Source organism: Scophthalmus maximus, chromosome 21 (assembly GCF_022379125.1).
Source record: "Scophthalmus maximus strain ysfricsl-2021 chromosome 21, ASM2237912v1, whole genome shotgun sequence".
In the NCBI taxonomy this organism is placed as follows: domain Eukaryota; kingdom Metazoa; phylum Chordata; class Actinopteri; order Pleuronectiformes; family Scophthalmidae; genus Scophthalmus; species Scophthalmus maximus.
The window spans coordinates 9865845-9888547 of NC_061535.1; the positions used below are offsets into that span (position 1 = coordinate 9865845).

The 22703-nt window shown below is 43.2% G+C and overlaps 1 protein-coding gene and 1 long non-coding RNA gene across 21 annotated transcripts in view; one reads left to right on the forward strand and one right to left on the reverse strand.

Annotated features, from left to right (window-relative positions):
• Window positions 1–22703, forward strand: part of svila (supervillin a) — a 59175-nt gene that overhangs the window by 1683 nt on the left and 34789 nt on the right. For 2 of the 20 annotated variants that reach the window (XM_035619186.2, XM_035619191.2), the window contains exon 1: window positions 19720–19853. The exons of 15 other annotated variants lie outside the window; for them this stretch is intronic. In XM_035619186.2, the coding sequence (XP_035475079.2) occupies window positions 19796–19853 (58 nt within the window). In that variant the 5' untranslated portion in view covers window positions 19720–19795. Of the gene's footprint in view, window positions 1–2316; window positions 2387–9869; window positions 10034–19719; window positions 19854–22703 lie in introns of those variants that run through there. 3 more of the 20 variants (XM_035619188.2, XM_035619189.2, XM_047329819.1) reach the window with 3 other exon arrangements.
• On the reverse strand, window positions 7978–21871 carry LOC118291173. The gene is made up of 3 exons (XR_004786568.2): window positions 21733–21871; window positions 17793–17964; window positions 7978–8291 (listed from the first exon to the last, which is right to left on the reverse strand). It is a non-coding gene; the product is annotated as an uncharacterized LOC118291173 (long non-coding RNA).

Here is a 22703-nt window from a genome sequence, read left to right on the forward strand (position 1 = left end):
AATGCTGAAAGTGCATATTTTGCCTAATAATATGATATTGATACAAACGCCGACCCACATTTACATTGCTCTGCTCAAGTGTTTTCCTTTCCTTCTCATTTGGCAGGTAAAATAAATAAGCCCTGGGTAATTAGAAATGCTACTTCCCTGGTTTGTATCCACACTTGAAAGTGAATACTACTACTACTGCTAATAATGATAATTAGCAGCCGTTCCTCTGGACCAAACCTTGAAGATGTGAGGTCAGTGGACCCACTGGGATCGATATCAAAATTGTAACTCTTAACTGAATCAGGTCCGTAGGCCAACTTTTGTTTTCTATTTCCCCACAGTGGATGAGGTTTAGTAAAATCAGCTGAGGCTAAACGCCTTTCAGATGTTCGCACTTTGTTCACGTTGCTCTACTTAATGTCGTCCTCGCTCGAGTGACGTCAACATCTGATCCTCGGTGAATCTCTTTTGCTGGGAGACTTAGCTCAGCACCGGTGGTGAAAAGGAAGCTTTACCTGTAACATAGATGGGGTGGGGTTTTTTAGTGATCAGCTGACACATGTTGGAAGTATGATTTGGGTGGGCTTGGTTGCCATGACATCAAAGGGAAAACATGCAAAACAGGAATGATTTATACGTCCACAATCCTCAAAACAACCCCACCTCTTTTGTTCCAGTAAATCGATCTCCCAAAGCATTCATGAAAAAAAAGAGAGAAAAACTTGTGGGTCCGAGTTGATTTGTACTTACAAAATCCCCTAAATGTCACATCCATGTGATTTAGGAGTAGATGTTTTTTTTTTTGAATTTTTGGTATTTCTGTAACCTTTAACTTGAGAACAGATGGCAGAGAAAAAAAACATGAAGCTATAAAGACCACTAGGCTGGAACAGAATGCTTTTAAGTAGCTCTGTGTTCTTTTGGATGTTCACACATATTAGGCTCTGGATCACTCGTTTCTGAAAACGAGTTTTAGATTATCCTTTGGTCTTCTCTTCCACACGTAAAGATCTGGAGACGAGCACCATGTAAACACTCAGGACCCAAATCTGATGCAGATTCTTTGTTTGAAGGCCCCTACTCTATCTCACAATCGTTCATTGAACTGTCTAATGAAGGCAAAAGGGGTTTTAAGTTATTTACATCCATTTATCAGCCTCTATTGGCAGTTAGAAGGAACTGCTGCAAGATGTGATGGTCTGTCATACATTTCGCCCAACTCCTCTTGTCTTATTGAGCAATGGTGGCTTGTAAGTAACAAATGCTTAAGACACAGTTTCACAACATGTGGAAAGCAAGGAAGGAAGAAAATAAGCTGGTATTGACACAGAAAGATTAGAATAATGAACTGCTTTGTGAGAGTGAAAAGTACGGCTTTTCGCCACTTTAATATTTTTCCTGATAGGAACGGGCAATATGGATGTTGTACAGCACCGTGCATACATTTTAGGCAGTAAAAGTGAAGTGGGGATCCTTTCAAAAAATACTTTTTAGTCTGTTGACTTCATGGCAGTAAACATAAAACCTAAGAATGAAATCTGTCTTTTTTTTGTGTCCACCCTTTGCCTCTAAAACAGCACCGATTTCAGACCGTTTCCCCGAAGAAACAACAAACCCATAACTCATTTGTGAAGGCAACTCCCTAGTTATGTTTTATTGTTAACTCTAACAGTTGTATGATACATCATTAGCCTTTACAGCACCAAAAAGGTTGTTAACATTGAAGTGACTAAGCCCTCCAGTGGCCGTGGTGAGTATGACGTGAGCAAAGAGGAAGTTGGGTGACGTTGTTGTAATAGAGCCACAGAGTCGCTGTAGGGAAGAGGTCAGGGCGGATGGATGGGTTGACAGAAGCTGGACGTAAACATGAGCGTGTTAAAACAGATATTAAATTTTAGACATATTTTAGTTATCGATGTATTCCAGGGCCACTGGGTTCTCAGCATGTGTTATCTGTAGGCAGGGTATAGGCCGATATAGGTCACAGAGACAATGCTCTGTTGTGGCAGATTAATTGACAGGCATTCGACAGTTGAATAACCTCTGTTAGTATTTGGTTCCCTCATTTTGATTTACACATTTGGAATGCAATGATAATACAGTCCAGCATTTTATATTGTGTGCATCAACTGGATATTTTCAGATTCACTTCACGCCTTCATTTAGTGATTTGTGTGTTGTTGATTTATACCTTTTTTTAAAATAAGTATCAGTGGACTGTTGTGATTTTTTTTTTTAAGGGGAAAAGGAAACTCTGTCACAGCTTTAACATTAAGTTGGAAATTCCCAGCACTCTCTGGTGACTAAGTAATGATTTGTTTTCAGGAGCCGGTGGCGTTCAGGAGCTGGACACTTGAGGAAGAAAGACAAACTGTTGTGTCTCAATCGTCATCTTGTAAGTACATCATGTGAACCCGTCGGTTCCTCTCATGAAAACAGAACCTCTTCTTAAGAGTGTCCCAAGGTTTCATGGGACAGAAAGAAAAAAAAATCAGACCCTGGCTGTGTAGTAAAAGCCATAATTTACATTCCTCACCATGGTAACAACTTCTTGTTTGGCGTGTCTGCGCGTCTTTTGTGGTTACAGACATTATAGTTTTGGACTTCCATTTTTTTGGTTTTGGTGGGATTACTTTTGCAAATGTTTACATTAGGTCTCTACTGCCTTTGAGTATTTTTAGTAGGGGTTGTATGTTTTTACGATTTAATGGTTTGAATCTTGGGGCTTCATCCTTGTTGCACCAAAAGTAATGCATAACGTTTGTACATTTTTTATTTTACGGATGTTAGTCATAAAAAAGATCTGACTAGGTTTACTAATTTCTTGATCTTGTTAGGTTGTGTAATTTATTAACAATACGAGCTGCTTTCCAAAGCACTTGGGTCAAGTTATGGAAGCAAGGTGCTCAACATGCTATTTTGTGTTGTCTTTAAAGGAACAGTTTGACGATTTAAGCTGATTAGATGAGGCGATAAATACCGCTCTCGCGTGGGCTTGCGCGTGTAGGTGCGTGTGTGTGTGTGTAAACTTGGAGGCATGAAAGAAGTACTCAAGTACTCAATCCATCATTGAAAGTAAAGTAGCAATACAAAGCACAACTGCTCTTCGAAAGTTCTGCATTCAAAATTTTTCTGAAACATTACCAGAATGTGTTTAAGGCATTGAAAGTAAATATCCGGGTTCTGCAAAGAAAAATGTCGCCTGTGACTGACATTTCTATCATATAGGAAATATAAGCTGATCCGTGGTTCCCAACCTAAGAAGGCAAAATTCACTGTTTGTGTTGTTATGTCTTTTCAGATGTTAGAAAGTTTAGACCTCAGCAGCTGTTGTGTTGACACAATAGGTACTGTGTTGCCGAGCACACACACACACACACACACACACACACACACACACACACACACACACACACACACACACACACACACACACACACACACAGTGTGTTCGAGTGGCCTAATTGTGTCAGTGAATGAGTGAGAGTGCTCACGCAGAGAAGATAATGGACCTTGATCCACCCATCAATGTGTTTATTTCTCCTTCACTAACTGATATTCTCGCCAACATCCATAACAAAGCTGACGTCTGTGTTTTTATGTGCAGTGAGGAGGAATTATTATTATTGACATTTCTGTAGCTCTTACTTTAGGATTGACCTCCAAATGGAGTTTTTCTACATAAGTAGTTTCGAACTTTTTGGTCTGTGTCCACTTATGTCTCATTAGTTTAATGGGTTTTGATCATCCAGGCTACATTCAGGATTGGTGGAGGTTCTTTGGGCTGAACGGGGCCTGACAGCAAAAGCTGCAGACACAAATTAAGGCAACCACTTTGAATTCTCTTAAAACAAAAATGTGGGGGGAAAAAGTTTAATTAATAACTTATATTCTCATAAAAATATGCTCTCAAATTTAAAAACATCATCCAAATTTGTTTTAGACTGATAGTGCTGAGAAATAAACCTAGTTCTTCTTAATTATGTTCAGTTTACAGTATATCATTGTGAACCCCAAACTAATATCACAACCCGAAGAGCTCCTGTACACACTCCGTACACACCTCCAACACGAATTCACACCCCCATCATCCAATCCACTCACACTATTCCAATCTACTGTATCCATCAGTCTATCAAGGGAGAGTTTTTTTATTACCCCCCGCCTATTACCCCCCGCCTTGTTAGGGAGAGATTCACTAGGAGCTGGCTGTAGATAAAACATGACTCATGCTGAAACAAGGTGACTCACAAAGACAGCCGGACTGAATCAAACGGAGGCTGCCGATACCGTCGTGCCAATTATTTCACTAAAGACATTTCGAAATTTGGTCGGCCCGTTGCTGTTGGTTCCTGTGTTGGACAGGGGAACCTTGTCATCGACTCCACATGGGGTTAATAACCCAATAAAGGTATGTTTGACCCATGTCTGATTTGAAACGGGAGACGCTGACGTCGCAGAGTGTTTGAGGTCATGATGGTGGATGTTGTCATGTGGTTCAAGGTGTCTCGACAGTTATCACAGATCAGAAGTGGGCGATGACTGAGAGAGGAGTCATCACCCATCATCAGGAAGTCTGACTGGTCGAAGTGTGTTGAGGTGACAGATGTATGTGAACACACACCTGCACCTGGCACTGCTCATCATTGTCCCTGGTCTGATGCCATGCTGGATCTGACAGCATGCCTTTTATAGGAAAGCATTTGCACAGGATGCCTGGGATGGCATCGGTGCGTCCGTGTGTCCCTGTCCGCATGTTTCCACGTGTACTTATGCAAAACAACATTTTTATGTAATCACAGAGCTGCTGAATACTTTTCATTACGTCAGTGATACCAATTTGTCTCATTAATCCGATGAAGCATTTCCTGCCACAGGGTGTCAAAACCCGATTAGGCTACAGTACAATAATTAAGGCTTGTATACATGACGATATAAATCAAAAGTTATTATCACCAAGCCAAAGAAAATCAAATGTATAATTGGTTCAGAATTTTTTTTGGTGTTTTTTTCCCCTTGCTTTATTTTATTGCTATTATTTTATTTTTTATTGCTTTATGCCCCTTCCACATTTCCTGAGCTTGTTCCGGATCAGCTCACCCTCGGGTCTCACTCCACTTGGAACCGTGGGTCAGCTTAGTCTGACTGAGGCTATAAACGGCTCAGTTTGCATGTATTCTTTCACGATAAACACTTGAAACTGCTCTAAACAGTTGGACTCATTACGTGTGTTTGCTGCTACATGTGGTCTGTATTGGTCATTTCAGTATCAGCCTGTTACTGTTTGTTATTTTTCCATTATACTTGAGGTTCCTTTCTTCGGAGTTTTCTTTTTTTACATCGCATATTTTTACAGATGTCCCTTTATGACCAGAAAGAATTCAATGTATTGGAAACACTCTGCTATCACTGCCATTACTTAGGTGGCAGGATCAAACTGATATGGCTAATCCAGCTTGAATTACACTTGCCAGCTTCTAATTGTAATCTGACTGTTTCATATTTAAATTTATTTTTGATAAAACGATAGAGGTACATTTTCGAAAGGTAGAAAATGCACTGCAAGTATGAAGCAAAGCAAGAGAGCGATGTGGGGATGGCTCTCTTATCAGCCCAGTGTTGGCAGAACTTGTGTTTTTTACACAAATTTCACAGAAAATGTTTCGTTTGTTACATAAACATTGTTTTTGTGGTGGAGTGGCCAAAAATCAATAGATACAGCTGTACTGTGTTTCAGGAAAATTATATTTTCTCCAACCCTTTTAAATCGCTGCAGTGTAGTCTTGCTGGCTTGAGGAGCTACAAACTTAAATTTGATTATTCAGCAGAGCCTCAGTTTCCAGTTGCCTAACGGCACTTTTATGGGTTTTCCCGTCTTGATAAAATTTGAACCCTTGTAGTTTTTCCATGATATTAACTACTGGCTTAAATTACAAGCTATTATCACCTTTCCTATATGCATTTTGGTATTGCTACTGAGTTTGATAACTTCATACTGGCTGACTGACAGACATTTTAAAATGTCTTGTAGTCAATTTAACCCCTGACCTGGCGGTTGAGGCTCACTCTCAAACTGTCACAGTGAGTGATGGAGCACACACACTCGTATCCCGCAGGAACTGGAATCATGTTTGTGTCACTGGTGTTTGTCGGTTATGGCCGTTGGTCTTCAGACATGTGCGAAAGGGGGTTTCTACATCAGAGCTGTTGCTTTTTCTGGTCCATTGTCCCTCTGTTGGACTCATCAGGGGCCACTGGAAGAAATAAAAAGGGATTCCTCCCATTCCTATCTCCGCTGGGCGACCCATTCTTCGCCGGAGCTCATTAGGACAGATTCCCATTTCTATTCATCACCGTCGTGATGTCCGTTAGCGCTGTCAGACACACTCCAGGTGTACGTCTCGTCTCTCGGTGACCCCGCTCCCCGATGCCAGGCTGACTCTCTAACTCCGCCTGTTGCTGCCTCGATGGGCCAATGCTGGTTTCACCGCCAAACCCACCCTGTGGTTTTGTGGGCTGGGGTTACTGGTGAGCCGCCAGTCGCTTCCAATCTAATCATGTGACCTTCCAGCCCTACCCTCTGGCAGTCTCACTCTTTCTGTCTCGTTTTCTTCCATGCTATGTTCTTGCCATCTCTGCCGTCGATTTCTGTTCTGACTTCGGATACTGACATTTGCTGTCCCTTCAACTGATAACAACAGGAATCATAGGAGCTATGAAAGGTACAGTCCACTGTTCATCTGCGGTTACATCTCTGGTCCTTCATCTAATCTCTCAATCTCATCCTCTGTTCCCGTTTTGTCTTACTTCAGCTGATTGACTGCTCCTATTGCTGGACATATCCGCTCATTAATGTGCTTCGAAAGCCTTTTTATCTGGGGCGGTGTGCTTTAGTGGAAAAGGGGGTCTGCTTTGTGTTACAGCAATTTTTTCTGACGTTGAGTTGACATGTAGGTCATGGCAAGAGTGGGATGATAGAGGTGAAATGGGATGGGGTGGAGAAGCCGGAGCTGTCGTTGATGGTTGCTGTCAAGATACGGTTCTTGTTATAAAATTGCAGCTTGAGTTTGGGGGGAAAATACATATTTTTATCGTCGTATCTTTTTTCTCTTTGCTCTTGATTCCTGAGGCTCACGATCCGTCTTCTATTCCCATATCTTTTTCTTCTTTCCATCACCCACTGACCTCTCCCTTTGGGCCTCTTTTGCTCTTATCTGCTGTCACGCTCTCTATTTATGGCTACTGAATGACACCTGCGCTGAAGGGTTCTCATGGGTAAACTTTCCCCAAGGACTTGTCTTTTGTGTGTGTGGTCCTGATGTGCACCGCATCGGAGGTGCAATCAGGAGTTTGTAGAGTGTTTTTTAGCAAGAGAGGGCAGAAGCTTTGATCAGAACCAGTCTCTGCACATCTGGACACTTAACATGCAGTTTGGGAGAGAACAGCTTGGTTGAATCAACTCTGCTGAGGCCCTAATGAGAGTGAAAGAGTGCTGAAGTCTAGGTGAGCTTCTAAGTTTTTGGCTCATGTTTTGGGTGCCAGTTAGACTTTGAACAAGTTTTGCCTATTTTTCATTTTATAGAGAGAAATTCATGATTGAAAGGCCCACACCAATTTGAGCTACTGGAACAGGGTGTAAAATCCAAATCCAACCTTGGATGTAAGATATTGGTGTGAAACCAAACAGGTAGCTAAATGCTTTCTTTTTATTGCTTCTCACAAACTAACAAAAAAATAATGAGCATTTGACTTTCTAAATCAGTTTCATTTAATGAAGAGAAAAGATCAGGGGTGAGACGGTAGGATGACAGACATTAGCATAGGTTCACCAACATTTTATCACCATGGGCCATGGTAACGGTCACAACAAAAGTCATACAACAAAGACCCAGTGGCCCATGAACAAATAAAAATAATCCACCTCAAACACACGCAAGTTGGTGAAACTCCTTAAGTTCATACTTTCTTTTTCATTTATTTTGGAAGCATGAAAAGCAACATGTGTTCTTTTAGTTCTCTCTTCCGACGCGTTTTAAACGTAGAGTTTTAAGTCTTTTAAGAACACAGACTTGTGTGTCGGTTTAATTGGCAATGGTGTTTCACGCTCTGTGCCCTGTGTGAATGGTGTCCCATGCAGCTGGATGGTTTCAGGGCTGGTCGGGCCCAGTCGGGTCCTGTATGCCCTGCGGTCTCCTGCAGCCATCCCCTGCCTCTCTTTATCGACGTGACTGCTCTGCATTCACAGAATATTGCTTTATCCAAATCTGCTGACTGTGAGTTTGCCTGCACGTGGGACAAATCTTCAAAGCAAGGCAGTGAAGGGGGGGGGGTTTTAATGGTACACATACTTCCAGTTTTTCTGCATCCCAGAACATTGTTGTGGTCTTTCTGCCACTGTTTATGGAAAAACAAGAGGCAAGCTCTTTTGCCCTCAGTTTTTCTGTGTTGTGCTGACAGTTCAGTGTGGTTGCGACGTGTTGGCTATCAACATTCAGCTCTTGCCTAACAAGGGGCTAAAATTAAAATCACATTTGCTCTGACATTTTTTTTCTGCTGGCCTTGGAAAAACGAATGTTTCTCCTTCGCTAATTAGCCCTGGAGGGGCTGATATGTGCCGTTCTCAATGTGCAGTTAAAGTACAAAGCCCTGCTGAAGAGTCCCAAAGCTTGGCCTCGTGCCCAGAGCTGCCTTCACAAGCTGCTAGAAAAAAAAACATGCTTCAGTTTTGGCGTTTATCTTCTTAGAAAGGCCTTTAGGAAATCAGTTGTTCTGATATCTTGAAGAATGAAGTGTTGTTACGGCTAAGGACTTCAGAGGCCAGCAGAATGAACATTGTACCTAGTAGTTGACACTAGATGGTGCTGTTTGCCTTGAAGCCCCAAAAACCAAAGAGTTTGTCCCGGAGTACATGCTACCTACACTGCTATACTATGGTGAGTACATAACATTTTAATAAATCTGCCTCGTCCATTTTGTACCCCTCTTTCATGTGACTGGCAGCGTCCCAGCGTCCTCTCCTTTGGCTAATGTGTCCTTTGTTCATTGGCCAGCTGAATCGGAGCCCTGTCCTATCTTTGGGTCAGTGTGTGTGTGTGTGTGTGTGTGTGAGATTCCCTTCCTTCCGCTCCATCTATCCAGTGTTGTCCTTCACTTTGCTTTTGAGCCTCAAATGTTGAATCGGCATTGATGAATGAGAGGTTTATCTAACTGACGGTTTACAGTAAGTATGATCACGTTACTTTTTCAGCACTCGAACCCAGACGCTGGGGGTGAGATGGTGAGTTGTTGGGTTTGACATCTTTATCTGATGGCTGCTGTGATTTTAAAGTTGCACCCTGCATGCCACAGGTCTGACTGAGCCTGTGTTTTTAGTTTTCTTTGTTCAATGCCAGTGTCCAGTCCAACAATTTATGGACCAGGATAAAATATCTCAACAACAGTTGGATGGATTGTCATGCAATTTTGTGCAAACATTAATCAGACATAGTGGGTGAATTTAACGACCCTGACGAACGATCCCCCTGACTTTTCCTGTAGTGCAACCCGCAGGTCAAAGTTTTCCCTTGTCCAGTGAAATATCTCAACATCTAGTGGCTGGATTGACACAAAATGTGAAACTGAACAGATATTCTTGGAGCAAGAATACCCCCCCCCCCAATTTGACTGGCCTCTTGACTGCCACTTATAACTTTTGTCATTTGATTGATCTGGCCTGGCGTTGACGGAGTGGGGAAAGCACCGTTCTAAATTTAACACCCACCCACCCCTTTGGTCCATGCCTGCTGTGCATCTAGCCACAACACGTGTGCTAAAGGAGGGTTGTAGATAGAAAGTGGGTGGGAGGTGGCGAGCCTGTGGACCTGTCACTCTATCTTTGTGTCACAGTAGACCTGTCCCACACAAGCCTCCAGAGCTCTGACCTTCTACAGGACTGTGGTTGGCTGAAAGAAGCAGGAGAGACTTTGAACTAACTTTCTGTGCCCACCTGAAACACTTTGATCGTACGACTCAGTGGCTTTCTGACAAGAGAACCTACATTAAGGTATGTGGTTTTCTTTTGTTGGCAGCTTTAGATGGCCACAAGAGTTGTTGAATGACTTTGGAGGGGAAATGTGTTGGGGTTTTTTGCTGTGGTTTTGTCAATTAGATTTTTTTCAGGATTCGTGCTGATGGAATCCCTAGTGTTTTAAACACATGTTTAAAATGGTCGTAAACGTGCTCTTGCTTTTATTTGTTTGGATCCATTCTGAATTCTGGTTATGAGGATTTAATTTCCGTCTGGTGGATTTCTGACATTTTCTAAAGAGACTGTCAGATCCAGGTTGGATTTTCACTATTTTTTTTCCTAAAAGCAGCTCGGCAATAAATCCCAGCAAACTCTCCCTGTGTTGGTAATTCATTACATGTTCAGTTTTTTTACGTTAAAGTGTGTGTGTATGTGTGTTTGGTCCAATCTCCTGACTGGCAGCGATTCACTCACACTTGTATTTATCTGTGCATGTGAGGTGAGGAATGAATGGTCGAAGAGAGATTTGGGATTTTGGGGGGCTGCTGAGCTCCTCCATGTGTGAATCGTTCAGTGGTGAGCGACTCAGCTCGGGAGACTACAGTTGTTCATTGTGCTGCACCTGCTCTCACTCTGTCAGGACACACAGACAGAAATAGAGCGCTGCCTAACAGGGCAACACACGCATATTTTTCCATTTATACAAGCCTTGTCTTTACTCGTGATTACTCATTTCCATTTTATTCCCCAATAATTAAAGGAATACATGTGATAATTTAACTGTAGTCTCTAGTTAAATTTTTCTATTATTATTTTCAAGAAAAACATGTAAACAGAGTGTAAATCTGTTGTTTGCATGTTTATAAGTTAAGAATAAGTTAATATATCCTGTATGCATCATTCATGTAATCACGATGCCCCGAGCAACTGCTTTATTTTTACCCCCTGCTCCAAATATACATGAGCCCTAGTTCAGAGTTACTTAATTGGCTGAGGTCTGATCTGATTTCGGTGATGTTGTGACCGCCCCATGTTACACACCGTCGGTGTCTGACTGTCACTCTGGTTCCGTCACCGTCACTTTTCTCAGCTGCTTGTCATGGTGTCGGACTGCAAGTGGGGAGGAAATTGCTGTGATTTGTTTGGCTCAAATCCCCAGGAACTAATCTCTTACAAGGGTTGAGAGGAAGTGTTCATGTGTCGAAGTATTGATGCGTCTGTGTTGTGTCTGGGTCCAGCTGATCATTCAAAGAGCTCAAGTCCGTGTGTTTTTATTTACCTTTTGAGCTCAGCCTCTGATTCACCTGTATGGTTCTTTTCCGGTGCTGCTCTATCGATATTAATGTACAGTGGTGTGGTCGCAGCCTTCACAGAATAGAGGAAGAGACACAAGTCAAGCGTCTCTGTGGATCGCTGATAGAAACACCATGACTGAACATGTCTCATGCTGCTGTGCACCACTTATTTTAGCCTGGACGTCCCTTTGTCAACACTCGGGGTCGACCAAACACAAGGCTGACAAGTTAAACGGCGCTGACACTGACCTAAGACTTATGTTTACTGCTAGGTTGCCATAGACGGGCATCCACACAGTGTGCATCAACATGTTCTCTTCCTATTTGACATGCTAATGCAATCTAGGTTTACAGCTAGCATGTGTTTTCAGTGAGGATTAACCTGTTTTTCAATTTGTTGCTATAAAATGTGAGAAATAGAGAAAAAGATAAAGATCATCCAAATCAAAAATTCACTGAGACACATCTGGCTGTTTAGCCGTGAAATGCTCCATTTTGTTGAATAAAACTGTTGTATTTTGAAAAATACACTTAAAAACCCCCAAATCGTATTGTAACTATTATATTTGGAGACGCACACATGTATCTGCTCCAGTCTTCATGGCAGAACACGGAGTCTTGCAGGAGGCTTAGTCCTGGTGGTCTCACGTGGTGGGTCTTAAGTGCATATTTACTCCTCCATGAAAGCTTTTCCTTTATTTTAAACCCACTTGTCCCACTTTGAAATCTAATTAGTGGTTATAATGATGAGCCACTAATAGCATGTAGGACTCTGAGCCGGGGTCCCTGCCCTTGACGTTGACCCCCCTGGACTTGAACGCTGATATGAGCCACAGTTAAACAACACACAATAAAATACAAGGAAAAGGCAGATCAAAAGTGGCACACCTGCTAAATAAAATATTCCTATATATATATATATTTAGGCGTTCCTCCCTCTCTGTTCAGAGACAGTACATACATGTGCACTCAGATTGATATATATCTACCCAGAATTCCTTGGGTTTTGGATTCACTGCCTGCCGGAGGGGTGTCGGTGGTTAATTGTCTCTGCTAAGTTTACAAGAATGTGCGGCATTGCAAGATTTGTGCCGACGGCGTTTAGTTTGCTATTAGCTTAACAAGCGCACAATGGTTGTGTAAAAACAACAAGTGCTGACAAACATGGAAATATCACTTTTCTATGTTTTCTTTTTACTGAGTTGTGGTGAACTTGGGTAAAACTTAAACTTCATCTGATTCAGTGTGTGTGTGTGTGAGACATTCGGAGCTGAGCCCCGCCCTTGGCTCCCAGTTGGGAGGACGGAGAAGCTAGTCAACTATGAATGAAAGCAAAACTTTGTAGAAAACTATTAGCGTAGTTTTTTCCTTTCATTTTTCTAAGGTGATGTAAAATTCACACTCCTCCTAAGTGTTATAATGGTATGGAAAACCCTGATGATAATGATGATGATGATAGTTGATGTTGCTGTTCGGTGGCAATTTAGCAATGTTTTCCAACTCCTCTGGCTGATCAATTGATCTTAACTTTTAATAAGCTCATGGGATAAGTGCCTGCCATTGATCATGTTTATTTGGGAACATCAGACCTGCGCTACAGATCTCACAGCTCGCTGAGTCCCCAGCTCTTACTCTGGAAATAGGTGAATCCTGCCAGGCACTGATTATTGCAGCTACATTTGGTTCAGTTGTCCAGTGGCAGCCTCCGCTCCGCTGGCTCACCTCGCTCCGCGTCGACTCTGGGAGGAAATGAGACGCGAGCTTTCCACTAGCGTCTCACCGTTCTCGTCCTGCAGAGTGGCAGGTTCTTCGGAAAGTGTCCTGCGTCAGGCGATGGAATCGAATTCCCTGGCAAGCTCTCTGTCCTGACCAGATGTGCGATGTGTGTCACACCGCAGCGCGCACAGCTGAGGGCTCTTACGTATGTTGACTCACGTATAGACTTTTCCCCAGGGCTTTGTTTGAATCAGATAGTGTCTACGGGTTTCAGCATTTCAGGTGCATCCCATGCCTCAGGGGCCATATCATCATTGAGGAACAGATGGTGCAATGTTGGCTTTCAAAATTACAAATTAATCATGATTGCAATGGTTATGGAAAGTGCGCAGTCCACTCACAGATAGTATGAAGTTGAATACGCATTTTCAGGGACAGAAATAGGGAAAAATCTGTGTGATAAATGGTTTTCGGCCTTGTACTCTCAATCTTTTGGTCTGTTTTTTTGTTTGGTGTACTTTTTATTCCCATGAATAATTGGACAAAAGTGGACAACGTGACTTCGGATGTTCTCAGCAACTTTTAGTACAGCAGAAAGAAAATGGTAATCGCAAGCAAATGTCAAGTTTTGGTGTTGGCACCATTGAGTCCCAAAGCAAGATTTGTTCTTGTAGAGCTGCTATTTAAAACAAATCAACAATTATACAGGAATAAATCAGATATTTGCCTCAGTAGATCAGAATGCAAGGGGGGAAAAAAACATGTTATTTTTTCACAAGGCATAGTGTTGATTCAATTTGTGGATTAATCATCAGCTCCATGATTGGCTGAGAGGCACACAAGGCACGGACCTCTTGGAGCAGTTCACTTGGAGACTCTGAGTCTCCTACTTAGCACCTCTTATCTGTTTTTATTTTGGAAAACCACACTGAGCTCTCTGTGTGTGTGTGTGTGTGTGTGTGTGTGTGTGTGTGTGTGTGTGTGTGTGTGTGTGTGTGTGTGTGTGTGTGTGTGTGTGTGTGTGTGTGTGTGTGTGTGTGTGTGTGTGTGTGTGTGTGTGTGTGTGTGTGTGTGTGTGTGTGTGTGTGTGTGTGTGTGTGTGTGTGTTTTTTTTTTTTCTGGGCGTTAATACGCTGCACTAAGGCCAGAGAAGGTCAGTGTTGTCTTGCCGTGTCTATTTCCAGTGCGACTGTTACGTTTCAAAGACTTGAGGCTGTTACGACAAGAGGTTCGATAACGAGGTCCGAAGCTCTTGTGCCCAAGTGTCTGGTGAAGTTTGAGGTCTGTCATATCTGACCTCAGGGGCCCTGCAGGGCTCAGGGGGCCACTTATTGTAGATGCACAATCACATTTAAGATAGCCAGCCAACTCTGCTTACACTTGTATGGACTATTTGCCAGAGCAAATCTCAATTGGCCACCTGTTGAGACCAAGTTTGAAACAAATCAGAATCAGAAATACTTGATCCACGTGGGAAATAGGGTAGATACCTTGGTTTGTTAAATTTGTTAAGCTCAGTCTAATATATCCTCTTCTTTTTTTTCTCCTCTGTTTTTACTGGTAGTTGGCAAACGACAGAACATTTTTTAGATTCACTTTCACATCTGTGGTTTGGTTGATTTGGTCCAGAATAAGGAAGAAAAAAAAAGATATTGTTGCCTTTTAATTCTCATCTGTTGTTGTTTTTTGTTTTTTACATCTAGATGTATAAATCTGGATTTATATAGACTTGACAGGTTTTGCCCTTCATCCTTCATCGACGTAATGATTTATTATTATTATTATTATTCATTGTATAAGGAAATGACAGATGTAGTCCCCTGTGCCACTCACGAAAAACTAATATAAATAAATGGAATAAATAATGAAGTCATAAAAGTGGGGACTGTGGGGAAATAAAATTCAGATGGAAGTTTACTGTGCCTCTTTGCATTGATAGCCATGGAAGAGGATGTAGGACAAAAGCTCTGCATTAGCTGTTAAATATTAAGTTAATTTTAACGCTTAACTTTTAAAATTGCCAAAAGCTAAACCTAAAAAGATGAGGTTTTTAAAGAGGAAAATACGTTCAGTAAGTGCATTAGAATTCTCAAAATTAGTTCAAAGCATCAACTACATATTCAAATCATTGACTTGTTGCAAAGAACATTTTTCTTCACGTACTCTGTGAAGGTCAAAGGTTACAGAGAAGAATCTGTTTGCTTCATACTGAAATCCCATCACGCCCTGTGAAGCACATCAAACAACATTGCAAAGGAGTTTCAGCCTCAGTCTCCCCCTTCCTCCAACTCCCTTTATGTGTGCCTATGAATATCTTTACCTTTTCATACTCTACTCAACTCTCTCTCTCCCCCCCCACAGTCTGAATTTATGGTCACGCTGCAGAGGCCCGGGCTCTGTTATGTGTCTGCAGAGACGGCAAAGCCGCGCACGCTCTATCTCTCCGCCTCTCTCTCGCCAGGAAAGACGCATATCCTTCCTAGGGGACGGCATAAATCTGGACTCTATTTCTGAGTGGGCCGCGATAGAGCCAATAGCAGGAGATGGGCCTTGCTAATACTTATTTCTCTCCCCTCTTTCTCTGCGTTTATCTCTCTTCCTCAAAAGGTCGTTCTAACCGTGAAGGTGATGCGATCCTTTAAGGACTCCTCCTGGAGCGGAGCTGTCAGGATGCCTCCGTGCACTGGAGGTCATTCTGAGTGCAAACATGGACTGTCTGGAAGTGTTTATCTAATAATGACCCACTGACTGGCTGCACATGTGAGCTTGTCCAGGCTGAAATAGCAGCCACTCTGATTGTGCAGCTGACCGAAACATCTGGGGGGATGATTAGTGCAGAGGGGCGTGGCTCCGTCCGTTATTATGATGTTAAACACAACGTGCCTCGAGTTTCAACGTCCTGAAGTGGTTTTCTTCGCAGCGCTTCAGACGTTAACTCGCCAATAACGACACTGTTATTAACATTTTAATTAGTCGATTAAAATTTCAACTGCCGTGGTATTGTAAGCAATCAAATATGTCCAACACTTAGACTGAAATTTCAATTCTTGATCTCGATGTTTACATTTGTTCTGTCCCGAAGTAACTAACATTTCAGCTGCTTGTAATTCAGATTCTTTAACTCTAAGATAATTCAACTTCCCACAGGTCTTTAACTTGAACAAAAATTTCAAATGCTTTTCAGCAGCTGCACTTTTAAACTTAAACTTTGACTTCCCTCTCACACCGTTGCTGACAGTTTAACTGCTCCGACTCTTCAACTAGTAATTAATCTACTTTCAGTAATAACACCTGAAACTGAAATTTCAACTGCTGTCTATTATTCCACTTCAGCTGTTTTCTGCGATAACAGTTAGTTTATTGTTTTGGTGGCAAACGTAACAATATACATGCTCACATGTCTCACATATGCGATGCTTGATACTGCTCGTTATCCCCTAATATGGCCTGACTCGTGCATGCTTGTTTGTTTATGTGCATGCCTCTGCTCTGACGGGCCTCACCAGCACAAAGATTAGAGAACTAGAGTATAGCGTTTTGCGTCCTCACAGGGACCTGTAAGGTCTTGCCAATTCTTGGCAGCAAAGACTCCTCATTGCTAATAACAGGGCAGCAACCTTCAGGTGGTTATGTAGGTCTGATGTCATCCGCGCAGCAGATGAGTCAAAGAAACAAATATTTAATATAGTATGAGTCGGACTGGTGATAATAACCGCTTGGATAGAAAGACCTGTTTTGGTTTGTGTTTGATCAAAATCATCGATTACGTAGAAAACTGCCAACACACACGTTCTGTAGAGTTTAAAGATTGTTTGTTTTTTTCACTAACAGGCGTTGAAGTGTCAGATGAGTCCGGAGCACTGAAATAGTGAAGTGTCAGTTGAGGTGAACGCTCTGAAAAGAATTGAGGTGTCAGTTGAAGTGTTTAAGCGGAAAGCCATGTGACAGTTATGTTAAATACTGTTTACAGTTTATGTAGACACTTTAGGTGGCACCTAACCACATTTGAAATACTTGAAACTATAGTATGTGCTCCTGGTCAAAATGCAAAACTCCAGGCGACAAAATCGCAAAGCCAACCGAAATCACGGTGGGTTGCCACTCGTCACAGGCCCCGTCTGACGTCAAATGTCACAATGAGCCTGGTTGTGGAATTTATTTCCCCTGAGTGTATTTCCCTTTAGCATTGCACAGGCAGTTAGCATGCTACAGTGTCTTGGCACGGAAGCTACGGAAACTGTGATTGGTTGTTGTAGTTATGACGACGCCCACCTTGAAGTGTTAAAGGCGGCACGTACGTGCAAGTGCTCAGTAAGAGATGAAAGCGTAAAGGGGGATAGCGAGTGAAATTCAAATGTTCTTGCTTCTTTACTACACTTATTTATTTTTGCTACTTTTAATAGATGCTTTTTATTTGAATTCAGTATGAATCATCAGCTGTCAGTCTGCGAGTAGTCTGTTAAACCCTGAAAATAACAGTTCAATGTTGGTTGCAGGTCGTGCTCTTCCCATTCCCTCACCCCCGGTGTGATAATGGCAGGTTTGTGATGTGTGTGAGTGTGTGTATGCAGTTCACATGCTGAGCGAGATGAGCTCATCTCCTGGAAGGATTCAAAAACATGCCACCTCTAAAGTTTACACACCCCAGTCTCTGTCGGGCCGAGTCTTTGACACACCTGTGCAGATCTCGACGGCGAAGCCGGACAGATTTATGTGATTTGACAAATGTTATGATGTGACAACTCTGTTCCGTGTCAGTGCTTTTAGAAATCAGTCCAACAAACCTGGCTTAGATTTGGAGTGAGGTCCAGAAACACTCCACGGAGATTCGGCAGCAGGCCTCGTCTGTTTTCACCGATTTGACAAACTCGGCATTTGCGTCCGCTTCCATCCGTCAATCTGCTTCATGTTGACACCTGCGTGCTCGCCGACAGCTGACAGCTTCTGCTCCGCATGCTGCAGAAAGATAAGATACTGCTCACTGTTTTTCCCAGCAGCGTCTGAAAAGCATTGTTGGGCTCTGCGCCAGCCTCTCTGCAGCGTCCCTCAGTACAATGATAAGGACGTCATCGTGACATTGACGTATAGGGGAGGTGTGGGCATTGTGTGTGCCTGCGCTTTTGTATCATTCTCCTCTCTCATACAAGGAAATGGGTTTATACACACCATGACCCGCATGAATTTTAGTTTATTACTCTCTGACACTTTAGCTGAGTGTCTAAAAAGGAGAATTGTTGAATAAAAAATTTTTTTTTACCTATATTGTAGCCTGGCAGTGAATCTGAAAATCTCCGTTAATTTTTGATTTCCCAGGAGTATTATCTATAGTCTCTGGATGCTATTGGATTGACCTACAACCAATCTGAGCAAAGAAACGTGTGACGTAGCGCAGAGCAACAGAAAAAATGTCTGGTAGCAGCTCTACCTGCGGTTTATTTGTTCTTCTTTGAGAGAAACGATATCGTCCAGTTCATTTTAGTACTGTCACAATTAGAAGATTCAACTTACTCCTCATCGGCGCTAGCCGTCGTGGTTATTAACGAAATATGCCTCGGCGGCACTGCTCTGTCAGTCATCACCTCAAACACCGCCCTATTTGAGATGAATGGTTTTGACTGGCCTGACCTGTTTCAGGACGGATGAAAATTAGTCTGAAGGAGGGGGGGGGGGGGGGGCAGACCCATCTACGAGAGCGAATAAACATGAGCTCTCTGATTGGGCTGGTTTCCAGGCGACCTATTTTACTCACCCTTGCAGCTCTTTTCTTCTCTGCTGCTCAGGGAAAGAACCAGAAGAGTTGGGATTTTTTGCGTCTTAGCAACACATTCTCCCTTTCCCTCATTATCAATTGCACACGATCAGTTCTCGCTCTTCCTGACTTTGTTTGACTATACCTTTCTTTACCTTCTCTTTGTCCCTCCCTCCTCCCTTCTCTCTCTGCATGCTGATCCTTTTATTTTGTCCCTGCTGAGAGATGACTGGAATTTCTCATCTGGCTGAGAGAGCGATTCTAACTTTCTCCTCTGCCCCTGCTCACTATATTTCCACTCCCATCCACCCACCCTGCACGCTTCTCTCCCCCTCCCTCCTCCTCTTCTGACGCTCCGCGACGGCTTCTTTTGGCTTCCCACTCGAGTGCGGGAGCCAAAGGAAGGCAGCACTCCTCCTGGGACGGCGTAGCTATCTCTGTCTCTTTTTTCCTCTTCCCTGTGAGGCTCATTCTGTAGCATGCAGCAGGACACTTTGCTCCCATCCATAGTGAGGATGGGGCCTTATTTGCCTGCCGAGGCTAATGAGCTTAGCCGGTGCTGAGCAGCTTTTAGCCCTGCAGGTTGTTGTGGTTGGGCACTGGTTAGTGGTTAGTGGTTGGTGAGAGGAACCAGAGTGGAGGAGTGGGTATGAGAAGGGGGCAGAGCTGCAGCCACAGCATCACCACTCCTCTGTTTGCCAACCAGGACCACCTCTAACCGCACGGGCACTGCAGCTGGGACGCCTCTCTCTCTCTCTCTCTCTCTCTCTCTCTCTCTCTCTCTCTCTCTCTCTCTCTCTCTCTCTCTCTCTCTCTCTCTCTCTCTCTCTCTCTCTCTTACGCTCTCCCCTCCCTCCCTCCCTCCTCTGCCTCTCCAACACTACCTGACTCCCTTCTCTCTCCCTCTCTGTCTTTCCCAAAGCACTGTAGCTGCATCACCTTTAAGGCAGCTCTTTTCTTGCCTGTTTTCTCTCCCCCCCCCCCCATCTCTTTCATTTCTTTTCTCTCTTATCCTCTCCTCGTGACATTGTTGCCAAAATGTATCGGAACCCGTGGATCTCGAATTACCTGACTCATGTCAAGTTTTGCAGCCAAGGTAAGAGAGCGACCTGGGGGGCTCTTTGGCATCAGGGAAGAGCTGAGATTTGAAACTCAGACTGGAAGCTCGGGGACAGGTTACTGGGACTGGGGGGGGGGGGGGGGGGGGGGGGGGGGGGGACGACTGGTTGTGAATCTGGAAATCTGAGCTGTTGAAAGTTGGCAGGCAGCAAAAACTGCAGACTCGCTTCCCCTGCGCTCGCTGTCCTGCTTTCCAGTCAGCTGTCCTTGCAATGCAGCTGTAGCCGCCAAGGACACTACGTAGCAAAGAGAAGGGACTCTTTGAACGGTGCAGGAGGGCTGTTGTAGGGATGCAGCTACTCCTGTGCTGTTTCTATTTCCACAGCTACTTGACCCAGACTTAGTTATGTGTAGTTGCGAGTATTGATCTATGTTCACTGTTGCTGTCATTGATAATATATGTGCACTCAATAAAAACCCACATTTATTGGATATTAATTAATTCATGGAATTGCCACGATCAGCAAATTTGCTCATGTTCGGCGAAGACGATCTGCACAAAATTTCCCAGGGGTTAAGCCAGAATACATGGGACGCGAGTTGAAGTTCAGTGTCATTCAACATGCTAATTTGCACCAATGACCAATAGCAAACCTCCTTGACAGAGAGCTGGAGTGTCCAATCAGTGTTTTTTTTTATCTACAGCAGTAGATTGTACAAAAACATCTTTTGAATTAATGTGCTAGTATTTATTTTCCTGTTGGCGACAAAGCAAGTGGGTTTTCAATTGCTTTGCTGTCAGAAAGGTTTGGTTCTTAACATCTATTTTAAAGAACGTTCTTCGATTGCTCTCCGTTGAAGGAAATGATGTACAATCCCGAGGACCCTGTTCCAGAGGGGGAGTAAACAAAATATTTGTGGTGACTGCTAGCATATTCCGAATGTCTAGTAAGACCATCAGCTCCATTGATTCGTTACGTCATCAAGCTTCAATATCCACAAAGACGCACGGACTAATTCGTCCGAGTCATTCTCTGGTGTGCAGAAGTCCTATTGTTATTTTTATTAGCCTGAAACATGTGCGCATCTTTTGGGATGTGTGATTATGCACCAGGTCCACGTACGCTTCTCTTAGAATGTTTCTCATTCCCGAACTCCTCTGTAATAGTTTCTGAGTGAGAGCTGAGTGTTGAGATCTGGCTTCTCCGTGCTCAACTGGCTGAGAATCCACAACAGGTGGGTCACAGTGTCAGGCTTTTACGTGAGCATGGAGTCTGGTTTTGGTGAAAGGGGTCTGTGTAAATGCTCGTCTCAGGGGTTAGATGTGACCGGGTGATGACTGTCCTTTGGCTCTCGGTGCCCTGAGCTACTGTACTTGTATACTCATTGTTGTTGGTGTTAAAGGCATAATCTGCTTGTTGTCGCACCCTTTTGTTAAGTCTGGTTCTCACCTAATGTTCTGATTCCCCATCTGTTTTTGAATGCTTTACTTCTTAAGCCTCTCTCAGTGTGAGGCCTTAGTAACAACCCGGGTTACAGCAGGCAGCGTGAAGGCAGAGAAGGTGGGCGACTGTTGGGGGTTGGGGTTAAGACTACACATGCATGTGTACACATGCGTGTGTAGTGTGATGTAATGCAGACAGTTGAAGAATGACATGCTTCCTTTTGGGCTCTGGTAATCCCAGGAATCGAAGTTAATCCCGTATATCTCAATTTGGACAAGCGCTTCTTTGGTTACCACCACAAACATGGATGTCAGCATTGCTGCTGCTTGATTGACACCCATTTTAAAGCTTCTTCTGACCAGGCCCCCCTATTTATTTGTTATCTGTTAAAGCTGTGAGGTTAGACCTTGGCCCTCGGGTTAAAGTCGAGTTAACATGAGCAGAGACTAATTACTTTCTTTGTGTACTTACAGTGTTATGCACTCTTTCTGCCTCACGCCTTTGATACCTTCACATAAAAGGATTTCCTCAGTTCAGAGCCTGAATGACACTCCACTGAATCATGAAATCATTTTATCCCCATGTTTTATCAGCGTCAAGCCGCTTTTACTGCCCTCGTCGACACACAAGGGGCAAGGTGCTGAGGAATTCCTGGCGCGTTTCCTTGCGGCTATAGCAACCGTAGTGCGTCTGTAGATCACAGCCAGCATCAAAGGCTCTGTGACATCTGTGATCACTGTGGAGGTTTTTCATGACTGTTTCTGGAGAGGGGTGGGGGGCACATGCCACTATGCATAGGCTGTATGAGGTGTAAAAAGAGTACAGGTCTGGGTTGCTGAGAACTCAATATGTTGGTCCCAACAATAGCCTCGGACAGCTGCCCCCAGGGGACAAATGCTTTTATTCTTTCATTCTCGCAGTTAATTAACCTTTATATTGGCATCTGGTTTTGGTTCACACTCATACATAAAGGCAAATTCTGGTGTATGTCAACGTGGGTGTTATTCTCATGTATTTGATCTATATGACTAATGGTTTTGATAACAGTTTTACGCATCGCAAGGACTATATAAATTTGGAAACAAGGACTCTTGCAAAGATATGTTTACTGGTGTGAAGAGATTGCAATCATCAAAAAAAGGGCCAAAATATATAAAGAAACTAGTTCACTGGAAAACCCTATAGCTGTTGTAGCAAACTGCGAAGCAACTGTTCCACAACTGGTCCATAAGTGGAACCCTCATTTATCATAGTGGTGGCATTCACAGAAAACTGCCCCAGTGAGCACATTATGGTTTTAGTTTTGCAACTTTGAAACTTGCACACATTAACCATCTTGTCACATTTGCTACGAATTCTTTACCGTGCACATAAGTCAAACCATTCAAGAACCATGGCCCAATAGTGACATAAACAAACCACTTTACCTGAGTACAGCAGGG